Here is an 18,135-nt window from a genome sequence, read left to right as displayed (position 1 = left end):
CTCTTCGTATCGACTAAACCAGCAGCCGCTACTTTGGCGTCCTGGCAACAAGTTGCCATACCGGCACAAGGCCTCCTAGCAACGACGCCAATCAACAGGTACGGACAAAATTACAATATTTATTAAGTTCACATCTACTGCGTAATCTCTATGGAAACGCTGAGTGCTTAGAGTTAGCTATTCACTAATAGTTAATAAATGCTAAGTTTATGGAATTGTCAGACTTAAAGCTATAAATTATAATTTACATTTCTCTAATTTGACATCACAAAAGCTTCAGATCCTGCGCACTCAAACGCAGGCCACGGACTACGGCCACTCGTCCTCGAAGGGTGCGTCGTGCACAGTGTGAAAGCTTAGACCATTGCCCTCCGGTTTGTGCCATGAGGGCAGCAGCACGGTGCGCCAAAACGATCTAAAATGTGAATATACCCATTAAGTACTCCCAGCAGTGAAATGAAATGAAAACTTTTAATTATCCTACCTGCCACGCACAAGGCCCAGAAACAGTTTCCAGTTCTTTTTGGTGCCGAAATTGTAGGGATTTATGTAGACTCGTTTGAGTTGTAGAAAACGTTTGCGCTCAGCCTCGTTAATGTGCGCCTCGATGCTTGTCTCGCCGCGCGTGATTAGTTTCGCATGCCAGATGGAAAGGCTGCCCAGGGCAATGACCACCGCCACGTTGACCACGGCCATAAACCAGAGGACGCGACGTCGTGTGGGTGTGGCGTCTGGCGAGTCGGCCATAGGTGTGGGCAAATGATGCACAGCCGGCGGCAGCAAAATATCATCATATTCATTTGGATGAGTCTGTTAAGTAAATACAAATATATATTATAGTTTATATTCAACATATATAATTCGTATTAAATCTTACAACTGCTATAACATGTCCACTCTGATTAAATTTCACTGGATGCCCTTCGAGCGGTTCCAGCTCTGTCCAGTGCTCGCTGTGATCGAGCCACAGATATTTGTAGCCAATCTCCACGCCAGCCACAATCAGGAACAGACAACCGAGTGTAGTGTAGACCATATAGAGAAAGAAGTAGCGATGATTGGCGTAGCCAACGCAGTTATTAAGCCAGGCTAAAAGGAAATATATATTATCCGGAGTAACCACAAAATATTTCTATACGCACGACAATGATGATCCATTTTCAATATGCAGCGATTGCACACGGAGCAGTGATGCGTGCGTGGCGGCTTCGGTGAGATGCATTTGCTGCACATGCTCACAGCCTCCACATGAGAGACACCCTCGGGTGGCTGGCCAGCTGGTGTAATCACACCCATTACATAGTGGAAAATTATGTTCAGCAGCAGCCAATTGCCTATGATGAGCAACACTATGGTGGCTGCTTGGCTCTTGGCCCACCAAAAGGGCAGACCAATCCAATAGGCGATGGACACTACGGCAGTGGTTAAGACAGCAGTGCCTACGACAAAGAACTGAGGGGAAAAATAAAATCTGTTACATATCGCATGATCAAACGTTTATACCCGCTACCCTGTAGTCCGACAATTAAATTACTTACCGGGCCCAAGCAGTGGGTATAATTATCCACAATCCAGAAGATGGGCGTCATACACACATCCGTAGCATAGCTGGAGTTCATGTGGGCATTGAACGTGAGCGAATGCCAACAATGCATCATATAGCTCCAGCGTAGCCGAAATTTGGAGCTGCCGGTAAAAGAACAAATTATTAGGGGCAAAATCAATTGACTATCCTGCTCCATACTTACACTAGATTTTGAGTAGAGCTTGTGCGCCATGTAATACGGGCCATTGTGTTAACTTTTAACTTAAATTCTAGCTTTATAAATTAAATATAAATAAATATAGTTTGCATTTTATTGCTTTATTTACAATCAGCTGTTGGTTGCAAAAATAACAATAGTGCTGCACAACGCTGGTAATTGGTGCAAGTATATATAATGAGATATATCGCACTGCCACCACAAATGTTATCGATAGACTACACCGATGAAAATAACGTTATTTTGCTATTCATTTTAGCGAAAATCTCTGCGTTAGATCGTTCTGTATAAGAAACAATAGAAAGCCAGAAACGGTTGAGAATATTATGGTGAACAGCGATCCATCCAGCTCTAGAAGGCCCATTGGCACCAATTGGTAATTAATTGTTTTCACTTCGAGCCACAGCGCATCAACAACTTGACTGAATCGAACATCCGAATGCTGTAAGTTAATGCGCTGCAGTAAATTACCCGTTTCATTGGCCTGCAAGAAAAAATGCATTTTGTATTATATTATCATAGATCAAAAATATACTTACCTCATCTATCACCTGTTGACAGACTCGCGCCAATACATAAATATCTGCCATGGGAACAATGAGGAATACCAGATGCGCCAAGGCTCGCGATATCTCATATGAGGTGTCCAGCATCCAAAAGTCAGCAAATGCCTGGTATTGCGTGTAGATGCCTAGCGTGGTGCTGGTCAGATTGATGGCCATGTATGTGACCATGGAGAAGGCAGTCAGATCCAAATAGTCCATGGAGGAGCTAGTAGAAATAGTATATTTGCTGGCCAGCTCGTCCAGTCGATCGGCCAGGTCACAGAAGCGTCTCATGCGATAGTAGTGCTTGTGCAGCATCATCTCCAACGGAGTCTGCAATCTGTTCACCTCCACCTGAATCTCACGCAGCCGCTTATTGATCTCGATGAGCATATTTCGGGTCACCACTATGCCGCCAAAGAAACAATTGTTCAGCTGATTGCCCAAGTAGATGGGAAACATCGTGTGGATGGTCTTCAGCCAGCTCAGCTCCGGATGCGTGTGCTTCTGGTACATGATCAGTGTCAGCTGCAACAGCAGCGGACACCCAAACAGCTTGAGCCCGGCCAAAAATGTCGCAGGCGCCACAGTGCCCAGCGTGAGCCGGAAGTAGTCCATGGTCTTAAATAAATCCAAGTGATTCTGAAAGCGTAAAATCTCTGGAACCATGGCCCATTGGGTCACATAGTTCAGCATCGCCGCACACGCAAACATAAAACTATAGATCTGAACCGGATCTCGGAGAGTCAGTTGCTTCTCGCTGTACGCCTGCCATAGGTGTCGGCCGTAATAGACGCTGAACAAGGTGGCCACGGCGAAGGAATAAACGGCCAGCGGCAAGCTGAACACGAACTTTTTCCTCTTGAAGTTAAAGCGACAGGGAAATATGCCATAGATAATATTTTGTAATATCAAAATCACCACTGAGACCAGCACCACCTGGCTGCCCGTCAAGGTATTGGACAGGCGTCGGGGCAGACTCCAGAGCGAGCGAAGCCTACGTCGTGCCACCTTCAAAAGCTTCATAATACTGAGCCAATCAAGGGAGCAACCCTCTAATAGGGGCGGCTACCTTATCACAGGTATTTATCATAAGAGCACTTAACAAATTAGGCCTACACTAGATTTAAATCGTTTAACAGAAATGTTTGCTATGATTGGTCTTTTTATGAAAACCTATTAGTTTGACTAATAGACTTCTATTCTCATCTAACTTGGGTGGATTTATGAGAACTTAAATATCATTTAACTCTTTGAATCGATACGTGTAACAAGCCTTAGGTTAATATGGTCTTGTTAAAAGAATAAAAGTGGAAGTGAATAATGTAATTTACTATAAAAATGCTTAAATTACGTGTTGTGTTAATAGAAACTACATAGGACCTCACTCTATTTGTTTTCCTCCACCCATTTTCCCCAAGCAAAAGTTTTTAGTTTTATGAGTTTTTTACTCGTTAATTTGAAATCTTATTACGAGATGATGTACCCAAGTTTTACACATTTTAAGTCCTTTCACATATATCTATAAAAAATATATAAAGAAAATGTCATTCACATACCATAATTTTCAAGTCACATTGCATGCATATTCCAGGATTCCTAGTGAAATTAATTCACATGGAAAATAGCCCCAGTCAATTCAGTTCGCACGCTTTAATTTTTCTAAATAAATTATATTTGACGTTAGTCTTAAATGAGATTTACTGAATCTAAAGTGGTTTGTATTCCAGTTTGGACTCCAGCTTTTTGTTGTCCGCCGTCTTGCGCACGGCCTTCATGAAGTCCTCGTGGATGACATATTCGCGGTCCTCGCGTAGAGCAAAGAGACCCGCCTCTGTGCAGATGTTGCGCAAGTCGGCGCCATTAAACATGTCGGAGAGCTTGACCACCGCCTCGTAGTCGATCTCGCCCTGCTTGGCCAGCGGCGCTGCATGGATCTTGAGTATGTCCAGGCGGGCGATTTCATTGGGCAGTGGTATTTCGAGTTTGCGATCCAAGCGACCAGGGCGTAGCAAAGCAGGATCTAAGGTATCTGGACGATTGGTGGCCATAATTATCTTGACCTGCCCTAAAGCATCGAAGCCGTCCATTTGATTGAGCAGCTCCATCAGGGTGCGCTGTATCTCACGGTCGGCGGAGGTGCCCTCCGAGAAGCGACGGCCGCCAATGGCATCGATCTCGTCCATGAAGATGATGCACGGCTGATGGTCACGTGCATAGGAAAACATTTCACGAATCAGACGAGCGCTCTCCCCAATATACTTGTCCACAATGGCCGAGGAGACCACCTTGAGGAAGTTCGCATCCAGCTGGGAGGCGATGGCACGGGCCAGCAGCGTTTTGCCGGTGCCAGGCGGACCATAGAGCAGACACCCCTTGGGAGGATTGATGCCAACGCGTATGAAGAGTTCTGGATTCAAGAGTGGTAGCTCAATGACCTCACGCAGCTCCCGGATCTGATCGCCCAAGCCGCCAATGGCCGAGTAGTCCACATTGCCGGGATCCTCGTGAGTCATGTTGTACACTTGAGGATCAACCTCGCGCGGCAGATACCTCATAATGGTCAGTGTCGTCATGTCCAGAGCGACACGCGTGCCGGGCTTTAACCTCGCCTTGTTCAGCTGGCGGCGACAGCCAACCACGTAGCGCGGTCCATTAGCGGACTTGACAATGAAGTTGTCTGGCGTCAACTGCTTGAGCACCTCACCCAACATTTGCCCCACACTCTGGAGGGCCTTCAGATCATCCTCGGACTTCTGGAACTCCAATTGCAGTTCCTTGTGCTTGTCACGCAGGGCTTTCAAGCGCGATTCGATCTCGCGATGTTCCAGGAGCTTGGAGCGATAGCTGTTTAATGCACTGAGGCGCTCATCAGTTGCCGCGATTGACATGGCTATAATTTCAATTGGAGTAAAATTTGATTTGTTGACTGGTCTTCAAAACTGCAAATCACGTCTAACGAATTTGACGTTTGAATCTTAAGGGGAGAAAATGAGCTAAGCACAAATTTGAAATTGTCAAAGAAACCAAGGTTGCCCAACCGCTTGAGGAAGAAACGGTCGTGTCTTATACGGGACAGAAGTTGTAGTAGAAGTAAATGTCATCAGAGAATTTTAAGTAAATATGACGTCTCCGATTCAAGTTAGTGACTGATTTCCTTATAATTTACTAGTTGGAATATTTATTACTATATACATTTTTGTTTAAAATTGTATTTGAATTTTACTTCCAGTTGGGATAGTTATCGATAGTTATATACTTTTAAATATCGATTGAGAAATCGCAGTGTAACATTAGAAAAATCAAAACGATAGTAATTGCGTTTGTTTTATTAAATATTTCTTACTATAATACTTTTTTAAGTTAAAATGTTTTAAAATTTTATGTTATGTTATGTTGATATGATAGAAAAACATAGTTGTTGAATATCGGTATCTGTTAATAACAGCTAAGCACATGTTAATGTTAATCTAGCTGTTAAATAACATTCCACCTGGTTGATTGGCCGAATTTTTTTAGTCCACAAAAAAACGCGTCGCAGATGAATTTTAATTTCGTAAAAACGCCCAAAACCTGCCCTCCTGTGTTCGTTCTGCAGCACAAAGTGTTTAATAATGTGCAGTGAGACGATAGATTTAATCAAAATGAATGAATTCAACTGCAATTCAGCAGTGCAATTGGCTGCTGGGAGAGCGAATGTGTAGACATGAAATAAAAGCAAAAATTTACAACGAACTGCGAAAAGCAGCAACAGCAATAGCAACATCAGCAGCAAAAGCACTAGCAGCAGCAGCACAGCCACAAGCAACGTCAACGGATGATTGCTTGGTCGGTCGGTTGGTTGGTTCGTCGATGCTAATAATTTCTCCGGGGGCTCTCTCTCTCTATCTCTCTCTTGCACCCATCTGGCGCTCCGCTGGACAAAGTGCGAAAAGAAAGTATATACATTTATATGTACGTATGTATATATATGTATATGCATATGCATATGAGTGTGCCAGTGTGTCGGTGTGTTTATGCTGTTTAGCAACGAAATCAAACGAATTAGCTTAAGAATGTTTGTGTGCAAATATTAATTATAAGAAACGCAAAAGTGCAAAAATGTTTACAAAGAAATCGCATGCCGATGTTAAAAAGTCGACGGCCAAACTGCAGGATTGCAAAAAGGATTCCGCTTCCCGCCTACGCCACCTGCGCACAATATTAGGTAATGTAATTGAAGCCCCAATTACGACTCTGTCGATAAATTATTTAATAAATTGTAAGCAAACGCCAAGGAAAACGAGTTGTGTATATATATCTTTACATATACAGATGTATGTATGTACGTCTGTTTGCATTTTATTGTTTCTTTTGGCTGGACAGGTGGGCGTTTGGCCATGGTCGCTGATATTTAAATGTAGCAAATATTTAACGACAAATGTGGATTATTATTTAAATAGCAGCGGCGCACGGTGCCTAATGCCATTTCCTGTTGGAATCACAATGGAAAACATACATATAAATACACACATATAAACCCTTTCAGTATACTTTGTTTTGTTCTAACATTGTTAACTGTTTTGTATTAATGTAACTAGACAAACACATTGATGTAAACAAAACACTCATACACATGCATGCCTACGTGAACTTGTTCTAAGGAAAACACTTATACTCTGCAGTTGTTCTATGTCTTATACTCACATTGGTGACTCTCATCGTAATGATAGCATAACGTAACAAATGGCAGTCATAATTATGCATGCAAAACGGAAATAGTTACACACACACATGCGAAAATAAGAACTTACACATTACATATGTATATGTTTCCATACTGAAAAGTACTTACTACTAATACCACTGCTATTTCTGCTCACACTGTAATGTTAAAATTCATGGCTTAATACCAACATCACAGCAATGTATGCAAAACAGAAACTCACACATGCACAGCATATACATATGTATGTATATAAGTGCACACATATATTTACATATTCATAATTCACAATGTGTGAAAAAACGTCAAATGATAAACGCGCCACACTCAATTACTACAGCGCTTACCAACTGGCGGCAACTGTTGACTGAGTGGCAGCTTTGTTGCTTTAATTTCAATACTGGCAATACAGATAAAATATGTACACACACATATACATCGCATGCCTAGTGTGAATGTAGCTGTGTAACTTTCTTTTTGTGTCATTGAACGCAGAGTATTTTGAAAAACCACCCAACAGGTGCTGCCCACCCGCTCGACTCCATTGTTGTTATTGTTGTTTTTACTTGGCAAATTACATACAGTCTGTGCTACGCTCACACACTCTCACACACACACACGCACACCAACACGTAGCTAGTTCTTTTTTTTCCCAATTGTTTGTAAGTTTATCAACAACAAGCGCTTCGTATTTGGCCTTCTATGAAACCAGTTTTAAAGGTTTCTTGGCCTACTCTTTCCGCTCAACGTTTAGCTTTCTTCTGTTTTGCAGCGTTTCGCTGATGACAGCTATGCCGCCGGCTATCTCTCCTCTCTCTGTCTCTCTCATGCTGTTTGCCCCTTAACCACTCTGACACTGATTCATCAAATGTTTTTCAACGCATTTTCGAGCCCGCTTCTGCGGCTTTTGCCCATTTGTCATGTATGAATTTTCTTTTCTCGAGTCTGCAGCAAAACTTAATTATGGAAACCGACAATTCATATACATACATATTTACCCTTTATATGTACATACATACACACATACTTATACATACATACATACATAGCAAATCAGCGTTATCGGCGCACATTTAGTTGTCAATCAATGTGGACAATGTTGCGTCACCTGTTGCCCATGTAGGAAGTATTCTGTGCTTATCACTCGGGTGGGAATTGGGTTACTTGGCTTAAATTATATTGTACCATATGCTAACATTATGTACGTATATCTTGTCACTTTTGCAGATAATGTGGATTATGAGGAGTCAAAGTCGCTGTTCGAGACAAATTATAGCCATGTCTATTTCATACTCTACGACACCTTCATTCAGGCCGAGGCCAACCTTAAGCAAAAAGGTAATTATCTATAGTAAATCCAAAAAGAAATAAACGAAAGAGTTGTCTAGCTCCCTATATACCCTCTACTCATGGTGATGTTAAGGTATGGGGTATGTTAACGTATTGCAAATATATGTTAACCCCGATCTTGATAAGGTGAAGGAGTTATCATCATTGTCCGAAATATTTCTATACAATAACGTAATTTAAGTTCGCTTCAATTCTATTTTCTTTTGATAAAAAACGATATGCAGACTATCGAAGATTTAAGAAGTATGTAAATTAAAATTAAATTAACCAATTTTAAACGTTTCTAACATTACCATGAAATATATTTTATTATGTATTTAGCAACTTAAAAATGTGTATGGGGTATTTGCTAGTCGATCATATGCGACTAGAGCAGTTTTATTTATTTTTTTGTTCTTTTCTTTTGGTCCATTCTAATTTGTTAATCTTCTTCTACCAATTAAATAAGCCAACTGCGTTTAAATTAATGGTTGCTTCTTGTTTGTGTCTTTTATCTATACACACACACACACACACGCACATATATATACACGGATACATATATTAGTTTGTTTATTCAGTTTAAACCCAAAAAAAGAAAAAAGAAGAAAATTATGCATAAAATAAGTTTGATAAAAATTGTGTAAATTGAATTCGTTTTAAATATTTTTTGCCCTCTCTTTTGTATACCTTAACCGGCAGAACTTCCGTTTCACATTGGTAAGTTTGCGGCGTGATCTCTTATTGACTCGATTCAGTAATTAATCACAGTTGCGACATTGCTTTGATCTTAAGTCTATCTACCTATTCCCACATTGTTTACTATATATTTTTACTCATTCGTCTTTCTATACATTTTTCTAATTTCTTTCCTCTTCGTTTTTATCGCGTTAACAGAGCTCATTATGGTGCCATTTCGCTAGAGTTTAAGAGCCTGTTTCATTCTAGCGTTCCCTGGGCGATTTGCATATTATTATATGTAGATAATTTGTATAGTATTAAATGGGAAAAAACACATTGTCTAACAGTGTATTTTTAGTTTAACACATTATTCCATTCCAGCATTCCCTTAAGTATATGCGAACAAGTCATTATATATATGCCACTTTTATTTACTTGCCTCGAAATAAATAGAAATTAAATTTTGCTTAGTTTTAATGTGTCATTTCACATTCCACAAAATTTGTAACATCTCACTCTTGCTTTAATATATTATAATATAATATATAAGATCATACTATATTTTGATTACCTAGTCCTTAATATACAATATAATTATTTTATATATATTTTGCGAAAGTATTACAATTCATTCCATAATTTCAACATTTCTTTGATTAAAAAAACGTCGTTTGTTATTTTCCCATATTTTCAAGTTCCAATTTCATTCGTTCCATGGAAATTATGACAAATATTCAACCACTTCTTCTAGCTTATTTTTCTTATATTTCTATTTTAATGAAACTTCTTAATTGAAAATGCTATCATACGTTCCGATTTCATTCGTTTCATGTATATAATGTCAGATTATTATCTTTTAATGAAGATACCTTCATCGAAAATGGGGAATCTGTTCCAGTTTCATTCGCTTCATGACAATTTTTGGCATAATATAATTTGAAGTTTGCTAAGCTTTATGGAGTTCCACTTGAATGAGGAAACATTCATTCCATTACTCTCTATGTACACGCTTTGTCTCTCTCGCACTCGCTCTCTTGCATTTTGTGCTTGTCCCCGGCCTTGTGGCATGTGCTTGTCTAGGATTCTCTGATGGATTGCCTCGAATGATTTTCTGGCCAATCTTAGCTCTTTAATTGACAAACGTCTTTTATCTCTATGCAGTGCACAAGGCGCATCGCGAGGAATTGGATGGCTCGCTATGGCTGTTGGAGAAGATTCTGTGCCTGCTGCCGGAGCTGTTGGCTCGTCGCTGGCAGTGCCACTCGCTCAGCAGGATCATGGCGAAGCTGCTCCATTTGGGCAACTCGCCCAAGCTGCGACGCGAGGGTGTGAAGTAGGTATATAAGATAAAAACCAAAGCCTAGCTAAATGCTCTCCATTTTTCAGATACTTCCTGCTGTGGTACCAGACGTTGGGCGACAATGCGCCCGGCTATGTGCACGCCATGTATGCGGATCTCATACCCGGCCTCATTGTGCCGCAGAAGGGCATGGTCGGACCCGATACGGAATTCAGCGCCTCAGACTTCCTCTCGCATCCCAATATGAAAGCAGATGGGGGCATGGCCTCCGTTTTCCATGACAACACATTTTCACATCCGGTGCAGAGCTCCGAGGTGGTTGCCTTGCTGCCGCCCTCGTCCAGCGAGAAGTCCGCACCGCCAGATCCACGGGACGGCCTTGAAGTCCTGCTTAACAGCATGGTGCAAACCGCTGCGTGTCTGCGTTGGCGCGACAATCGAACGCAGAAGGATCATAAAGCATTTGCGTTTCTGCTGCAACGGTTTAAGGAGGTCTTTCTGCCCGTGTTCTCGCCGAATTTTGACGCGACCACCTCGATCTATAATCCACGTCTCGAGATGCCCGTCATGCGGTCGATACACAAGAAGGAGGAGGTCATGGCCTCCTGCGTGGTGGTGCTTATCAACTGGGTTTCACGCTTCACGCACGAGCGTCTGCTCAGCCATCGCCTGGACTGTGCCCTGCACATCGAAGGCGTGGATCATGCCCGACTGCTGGGCTATCAGCAGGGCCTCATTGTGCGTGATGTGTTCTATGTGAGTCGCGAGAACATCAACTTTGTGCACGAGGTCTATCGCCAGGCGTTCCTGCTAAACTTCACATCCAAGGCACAAATCGAGGCCATACGCACGGCCATTGCTGTCTACCGGGATTGGATGACGGGCACAACACCGCCGCCGTTCCTGCTGGAGCCGAATGATGAGCAGGGCACAGCCGCTCCAACGAGTCTCAGCAATGCGGGCGGCACGCCACGCAGCCAGCGTTTGAGGACACCCTCCTATGTGGGCGCCATGCAGGGCAACAGAGAGCAGCAGCAGGTCCTGCGCGCCGGCATGCAGAACGTCCTGCAGGTCTTCGTTACCAATGCGGCCAATGTGTTCCTCGTGAACACGGCCAACTTGAATATATGCTTTCCCACACGCTCGCGGGACTATCGTTCGACGCCGCTGCAGGAGCAGACGGAAATCTGCAAGAAGGTGCTGAACGTGTATCGGACCATGGTGATGAACACGCGCATGGAGTCGCGCACCTGGGAACAGATGCTACTGGTCTTGCTGCAGGTGACGTCTGTGGTGCTGCACCAGAATCCGCCACCCAGCGGCTCGAAAAGCGCCAGCCTGGGCGGCATTCTCGGCTCGGCCATATTTCAGACGCTCATCGTCACCTGGATACGGGCGCATACCAATGTGCCGGTGAATGTGATGCTGTGGGAGAAGTTCCTCACCGTGCTGCAGTCGCTGACGCACCGCGAGGAGCTCATTGTCGAGTGGAGCAAGACGATACAGACGCTGACGCGCGTCTTCTCGCGCTATACCTACGGTATCAATCTCTTGGATCTGCCGCTGGATCGCGTGGCCGAGACTCGCGGCAAGCGGCGACGCATTGGCAGCGTCTGGCAGGGCTCCGGCAGCGCCGCTAGCGCTGGCACCGGTGCGACTGCCAGCGTACAGCGGGAGCGCGAAAGCATCGCCGAGTCGAACAGCAGTCGCTCCGACGAGAACTCGCAGGCGGGCAGCAATAACCAAGCACCGTTGCTGCAGCCCGCCAACCGCACGCATCAGCACTCGCAGTCCCATGGCGGCTCTGGCCATGGCGTGCGTCCTGTGCCACTGACGCCCATGCTCAGTCGCAGCTACAGCGAGGGCAGCCTGGCCTCGGCGGCGCGCAATTCGCGTATCCGCCGACGACGCCCTGTGGCGTCCAAGACTGAGGCCGCAGCGGCCATACGCTCGGGATTGGCTGCGCCGAGCAGCGGGCAGGATATGAGACGGGCCATGTCGCTGGATTCGCTGGCGCCTATACGTAAGAGCCGACGACGTCGCGGCTCGCAGCAGGCCGTGGACGATATGGATGGCTATCAGGATGGGGTCGGTGAGGTGGAGGACACTGAGAGCGGCGCCGGCTCGCGCAGTCCGTCGCCGACGGCCAGCAGCGGCATCGAGGGCGGCTCCATCAAGGATGCCCAGCTGCATATCGATGTGCTGGCCGCGGACTCTGGCAGCCTGGAGGATGGCAACTCGGGCAGCTTTGGCGCTGGCAACTGCGGCTCCGAGCGACGCTCGATTATGCTCGGTGGCACGGCGACGGGCTGGCTGCCCGACTCCACGTCCATCATGTGGAAACGCATGCTGGGAGCCCTGGGTGACGTGAATCGCATTCCCAAGTCAGAGCTGCATGCGCAGGTCTTCAAGCATCTGCTGGAGATGACCCAGAACCTGATCAAAATCAAGCAGAATCAAGGCATCTCAACGGACAACCAAAGCACGCCGCCACCGCCACAGCTGGTGCCGCCGATTGGAATTGTGGCACCCTGGTGCTACGGCGCCTTGACCCTGGATCGTTCCTTCAAGAAGGGCAAGCTCTGGGCACTGCAGTTGCTCTGCTCCTTGGCCGTGCAGGGCGCGGTGGGCATGCAGCAGCTGGCGCTGTTCTATCACGCGCTGCATCAGCTGCTGACGGGCGAGGATCGGGATCTGATCTATGCGATTATGAAGCACCTGGAGGGGCCGCGGCTGCTCAGCCTGCTGCTGCCGGGACACACGCTCCTGCTGCTGGATCTGGTGCATGCCAGCGCCATATTGCTCACCTCGCTGGAAGTGACGCGCAACACACCGCGCGCCGAGGTGGCTGCTCTGCTGGGCTCGTTGCTGGCCTATCCGGCCACACTGTTGCCGCGACCCGTGCTGCAGCCGACGCCGCAGCAATTCGAGCTGATGGAATGCCCCGATCTGCAGGATCACATACTCAACATAATGCTGCGCTGTGCCCGGCGCGAGCCCTCGGCGAAGGCCCGCTGCATTGCGCTCTGCCAGCTGGGCCAGTGGCTGCTGCTGCGTCTGTCGCAGCCGACGCGCAATTCGCAGCAGCGCGACAAGTTCCAGCAGTCGGTGCCCCATCCCAAGGATGTCCAGCTGCCGAAGGATACGAGCGCACAAAGCTTTCATCCGCGCATACGGGAGGTGCTACAGGTGCTGCTCCAGGCGCTGCAATTCAAGCATCACACCATCGCAGTCATCGCCGTGGACGCGCTCAAGCTGTGCACGGAGCGTGGACAGCAGCTGGCGGCCATTGAGCGTGTGCCACAGCTGATCATCACGGCACTGTGCCGGGCCCTGGAAATACAGAACGTGTCGAAGCCCAAGGATGCGGACAAGGTGGTGCTGACCTCGTTGATGCTCTGCCTCGGCGAGTTCTGCATGGCCATACCGGCTGCCCTGATGCTGGCGCCCTACAACGACCAGGGCGACACGCTGGTGCTGCAGGTGCTGCGGGTTCTGCTGCAGGTGGCGTCGGGCGCACCGCGCCACGAGCGCGTCAAGCTCACATCGGACGAGGATTTCGACATGCACATTGCCAGTGACGATCTGCAGGGCGATGGCCGCCTGCCGGAGGCTAGCTACCAGACATCGGAGACCATACAGGCCTGCATCTCGGCGATTCGACTGTGTGCGCGGGCCGTGGCTATGCATCTGGTGACGCATCTGGGTCACTTTCCCATGGGCATTGGTGCTTCGCGGCTGAGCTCGATGGTGGAGGAGCAGGATGACATCTATGGCGTGGCCAGCGGCGGTCAGTCGGGCAGTCAGCTGGAGCGACGCGACTCTATGGAGCTGCCCTCGGTGGTCAACGCACAGAATCTGCAGCTGTTCATGCTCAACACGGGCGTCGTGGCCAGCTTTATAGAGCTGCCCACGCTGAAGCTGCCCGGCGGAGGCATTACAGCCGGCCTGGTGACTGCCGAGAAGCAGGTGCGTGTGCTGATGCGTGACTTGAATGGCAAGGCGTGCTGGGATGCCTCCATACTGTACTCGGAGCCGCGCAAAGACAATGCCATACCAACGCCGGCGCATGCACAGTACAGCTCGGAGCGCTACGATGGGCCGGCGACGCTGGCAAAGGTATGCCAGTCCATGGACTCGTTGCACGTGCAGCAACAGCAGCAGCCGCAGCTGCCGCGACACACGCTGCGCCATCGACCGCCTGGAGTGCTGCCACTGGCCAAGGATGTGGCGCCCGATCTGGACCAGCTGGACGACATGCTGGCCTACATAGGGCACACCAGTCCTGAGTGCGTGCCGCCCAACATCTCGGAGCTGAATGCGCCCAGCCTGAGTCCGCTGAGCAGTGCCCAGGAGGCGCAGGCCATATCCGTCATACTCAATCAGCGCGTGCTGGAGCAGGAATTCGTGGCTCACTCAGCCCAGCAGCCGCTCACGGGCGCTGGCTCCAGTTCGTCGCTGCTGCAGCCGGATCAACGGTCGCTGCACAGTGCATCCGCTTCATTTGATTCGTTTACGGGCGCTGGCAGCTTGCCTGGCCGGGTGGAGACACCATTTCAATACTGTCGCCTGCTGTTCTCCCATCTGGGTCTGGCCGGCTGGGAGCGGCGCTCGCGCACTCATCTGCTGCAGCGCAGCGAAAAGCTGTTGCGCGAGCTACGCAACGTGGACCTGCAGAAGTGCCGGGAGACGCACAAGATGGCCGTCATCTATGTGGCCGCCGGGCAGGAGGACAAGACGAGCATCTTGCGTAATACGAATGGCAGCAGCATGTACGAGATGTTCGTCTCGGCGCTCGGCTGGGAGATAGAGCTGGAGACGCACAATGGCTTTCTGGGCGGCTTGCCGCGTCAGGGCTGTGGCGCCACAGCACCCTACTATGCCACGCCCTTCCTGGAGGTTGTCTACCACGTGGCGACGCGCATGCCCTCGGACTCCTCGGAGGCCATGCTGCTGAAGACACGTCATCTGGGCAACGATGAGGTGCACATTGTTTGGAGCGAGCATCATCGCGACTACAGACGCGACATACTGCCCACAGAGTTTTGCGATGTGCTTATCGTTGTTTATCCGCTGCGCAACGGTCTGTTTCGTGTGACGGTCAATCGCAAGCCGGAGGTGCCGTGGTTTGGGCCGCTTGCCAACGAGAGCGTTGTAAGTGGCGCCTGCCTGGCCACGCTCATACGCGCCACGGCCATCAATGCGAGTCGCACCAAGCGCGCCGCCCTGCCGCTCTACCAACAATTGTGAGTAGAGCCTTGAGTTGCCTTTAGCCTGTGCTCTAATCTCAAATATTCCCCTTTGTTTTTGCTTAGCTATGAGGAGCGTAATCGTTCGCTGGAAAGCGTCTCATCACGGTACAAAGAGAGCACCACGTTCGAGGACTTTGCCAGTCGCATTTACAACCCCATGCCGGTGTCCATTCTGAGCACATTGCGTGAATCGAATACGAGCAGCTCGGCTGCACCGCTGGCCGCCGCCTTGATTGATCATAATCGCGTCTCTGTCAAAGGTATTCTTGATTGCCATTTAAAGCTTTGAATCGGTTTGTTGACTCTTTGGATTCGTTTGCAGGTTGGGTACAGGCATCCATCGACGCGGGTCCAACGCTGGGCATAGCGCCCTCTGCCTCAGCTGGGTCGACGGCAGCCATGGAGGCCAACTCTAATAGCAGCATTACCTCGGCATCACCTCGCGGTCCTCGAAAACTGGGCGCGCCCTTTAAGGGTGTGACCAAGAAGCATTCGCTGCAACACATTGTCGTGGGCGGCAGTTCCGGTGGCAGTGCGGCAGGCGATACGCCACCAGAGAGTCCTACACTGCCGCAGCGGCGCATCAAATAGACTAAATTACGTACTGGCTAACGTTGCAACAACAACAGTTGCAACAACAACTACAACTACAACTACTAATATGTAATAACATCCCCTAACTTAACTCATTCCCCACTAAAGAAACACGAAAGTCCAGAGCCAGGCGGCTACTCGAATAGCCAACAATCCACGCGGAGTTCTATTGGAACAAGAATAGTATTGCAACAATAACAAAAGCACACACACACGTTTCCTGTTATGTTTTATGATTTCTTATATTGCTTATTGATATTGTAATTTATTTCACTCATCTCGTTGCTAATTTAGTCCAACTAATCACCGTATTTAACTATTTATTTGCCAAGATTCCAATTTTCAACTATGAAATGCATTGGAATTGTGAGAGAGAGAGAGCTACGTATTAATTTGTAAGTTTGTTCGATTTAAAAACAATTCCATGTTACTTACGTCCTCTCAAGTCTAATTACAAATATTCTATTTTATGATTTTAATTAATTTTGAGCTTTATCCATTATGAGAGCCTAATTTATATACAATTCATAATTAACTTGATTTTAATAATCCATCAAGCTTTGTTTGTTGTAATTTTGTTTTGAATATTCACTAACACCCATGCTATTCTACTCATATGATATAATGTCAACATCTGAATGTTTGATCTATAGTTAAGTGTTAAGCACAAAGCAACAAAATCAAAATTTATTTATACATTTTACAATTCGAGAATCCAAACACCATATATATTTAAAGAATGCTCTGCCCATTAAGGAAACCACATTTACTCGTAGTATTATATGTAGTCGAAATCTATGTATAGACAATCTAGCTAGTAAGTAACCAAAACTAAATGTCGATCTATCGACTCCAATTTGTTCAAACAATCGGGTTTTAATAATATATATACTATACTGTATATATGTGTGTAATATTATATTGCAAACAAATTGTTAAAAACAGAGAAATGCTAGCACTTTTTTATTCTATTGTTCGGCAAATAATTTCAACAAATTGATCAAATTTATATATATACAAAAATATATATATCTATATATATACAGAGTATATTAATTTTATATTTATTTATAGAGCGGGCAAGTAAACAACAAAAAAGAAAGAAGAAATGTAATTGCAATGCGTTTTTGTTGCACAAATGTTTTATGAAAATTTTAGTCTAATGTAACACCAATATTTAGCAATTATCTATGTGTGTAAGAACTTTTTGTAAAAAAACCAATAATAATAATTATAATAAAAACAATAAGAAAATTTCGTAACCTAAGCTAAATGCAAACGACAATTCTTTGTAACTAACACCAAGTAAACCGCGCATTATACAAAACTAAAAGTAAAACATTAAATCTAAACTAAACTAACTAACTTATTTAAGAAACAAACGAGTATTTTTCATAAAATAAAAATGCAATTTAATTCAAAGAGTTACAAAACGCGATTAATTTTTCTTAACTGGATATATGCAAGGATATATTGATTCTATGATGACATATGATATCATTATATAAAGGTCAGGGTATTTTCTAGTTGAGTGCTGCCCTCTAAGCTTCCTTACATTTCATTTTTTTTAGTCTAAACAAATGCCAGGTGTTGGTTTTGTTTTCAGGACTCTACTAATTAACAGTAAAAAACTTAGCTGGGCACGCATACGTAATACCCCGCACAGGGATCTGAAATGTGTCCCAAAACGCTGACTGGGTCGGTTATTGGCACCGGTGCGTGCAGGTCCTTCATTTAGGGGTGACTTTTGGCTAACACACATACACACGCACACTCTATTGCTCTGCCTAGACAGAAGACTGGCTGTCTGTCTGTCTGTCTGACTGAGTCTGGCATCTATGCTCAGTTTCTTACCACCGACTAGTGACGCCAACAAATTAGAATTTGCCTTACACACATACACACACACACACACACACACACATACACTGACACACTCATACGCTCAGTCGCGTTTCTTGTGCCG

The 18,135-nt window shown here is 46.1% G+C and overlaps 4 protein-coding genes across 6 annotated transcripts; 1 reads left to right on the top strand and 3 right to left on the bottom strand.

Moving 5' to 3' along the window:
• Positions 1–99: 99 nt before the first annotated feature.
• LOC108620882 (palmitoyltransferase ZDHHC16) lies at positions 100–1,930 on the bottom strand. Its single transcript, XM_018017888.2, has 6 exons — positions 1,749–1,930; positions 1,539–1,686; positions 1,143–1,452; positions 878–1,089; positions 485–810; positions 100–415 (listed from the first exon to the last, which is right to left on the bottom strand). Exons 1-6 carry the CDS (start codon positions 1,790–1,792, stop codon positions 310–312), a joined length of 1,146 nt encoding a protein of 381 aa, XP_017873377.1. The 5' UTR covers positions 1,793–1,930; the 3' UTR covers positions 100–309.
• Positions 1,931–1,992: 62 nt separating this feature from the next.
• Positions 1,993–3,821, bottom strand: Gr97a (Gustatory receptor 97a). The gene is made up of 2 exons (XM_018005066.2): positions 2,303–3,821; positions 1,993–2,247 (listed from the first exon to the last, which is right to left on the bottom strand). Exons 1-2 carry the CDS (start codon positions 3,332–3,334, stop codon positions 2,014–2,016), a joined length of 1,266 nt encoding a protein of 421 aa, XP_017860555.1. The 5' UTR covers positions 3,335–3,821; the 3' UTR covers positions 1,993–2,013.
• A 139-nt stretch (positions 3,822–3,960) lies between these two features.
• On the bottom strand, positions 3,961–5,519 carry Rpt4R (Regulatory particle triple-A ATPase 4-related). The gene has a single exon (XM_018000939.2). The coding sequence runs from the start codon at positions 5,197–5,199 to the stop codon at positions 4,018–4,020; it is 1,182 nt and encodes a 393-aa protein (XP_017856428.1). The 5' UTR covers positions 5,200–5,519; the 3' UTR covers positions 3,961–4,017.
• A 149-nt stretch (positions 5,520–5,668) lies between these two features.
• Positions 5,669–17,602, top strand: LOC108621103 (putative Rho GTPase-activating protein CG5521). Of its 3 annotated transcripts, XR_016268602.1 has the most exons (8): positions 5,669–6,515; positions 8,241–8,351; positions 9,045–9,062; positions 10,185–10,356; positions 10,410–15,569; positions 15,639–15,835; positions 15,898–16,986; positions 17,244–17,602. XR_016268602.1 is itself a non-coding variant. In XM_018018249.2 (7 exons), exons 1-7 carry the CDS (start codon positions 6,410–6,412, stop codon positions 16,164–16,166), a joined length of 6,033 nt encoding a protein of 2,010 aa, XP_017873738.1. In that variant the 5' UTR covers positions 5,669–6,409; the 3' UTR covers positions 16,167–17,602. The 3 variants fall into 3 exon arrangements, 2 of the variants coding, with proteins under 2 accessions (XP_017873738.1, XP_017873739.1); XM_018018249.2 differs by having other exon boundaries at positions 15,898–17,602; XM_018018250.2 differs by lacking the exon at positions 9,045–9,062 and having other exon boundaries at positions 5,670–6,515; positions 15,898–17,602.
• Positions 17,603–18,135: the final 533 nt, after the last annotated feature.

The sequence above is a fragment of the Drosophila arizonae genome, chromosome 2, assembly GCF_054131065.1.
Source record: "Drosophila arizonae isolate 15081-1271.41 chromosome 2, UAZ_ARI_1.0, whole genome shotgun sequence".
NCBI lineage: Eukaryota > Metazoa > Arthropoda > Insecta > Diptera > Drosophilidae > Drosophila > Drosophila arizonae.
Note: the sequence above shows the minus strand (reverse complement) of the source record. Positions and strands in the feature narration are given on the sequence as shown.

Bases quoted from the DNA above. Each gene is read 5' to 3' on its own strand.
- LOC108620882 (XM_018017888.2), bottom strand. From the start codon at position 1,792: ATGGCCCGTATTACATGGCGCACAAGCTCTACTCAAAATCTAGT. The intron at 1,687-1,748 runs GTAAGTATGGAG...TTTTACCGGCAG, and splicing joins AGCTCTACTCAAAATCTAGT to CTCCAAATTTCGGCTACGCT. The intron at 811-877 runs GTAAGATTTAAT...TTTACTTAACAG, and splicing joins GTGGACATGTTATAGCAGTT to ACTCATCCAAATGAATATGA.
- Gr97a (XM_018005066.2), bottom strand. From the start codon at position 3,334: ATGAAGCTTTTGAAGGTGGCACGACGTAGGCTTCGCTCGCTCTGGAGT. The intron at 2,248-2,302 runs GTAAGTATATTT...TTTTTCTTGCAG, and splicing joins GTCAACAGGTGATAGATGAG to GCCAATGAAACGGGTAATTT.
- Rpt4R (XM_018000939.2), bottom strand. From the start codon at position 5,199: ATGTCAATCGCGGCAACTGATGAGCGCCTCAGTGCATTAAACAGCTAT.
- LOC108621103 (XM_018018249.2), top strand. From the start codon at position 6,410: ATGTTTACAAAGAAATCGCATGCCGATGTTAAAAAGTCGACGGCCAAA. The intron at 6,516-8,240 runs GTAATGTAATTG...TCACTTTTGCAG, and splicing joins CCACCTGCGCACAATATTAG to ATAATGTGGATTATGAGGAG. The intron at 10,357-10,409 runs GTAGGTATATAA...TCCATTTTTCAG, and splicing joins CTGCGACGCGAGGGTGTGAA to ATACTTCCTGCTGTGGTACC.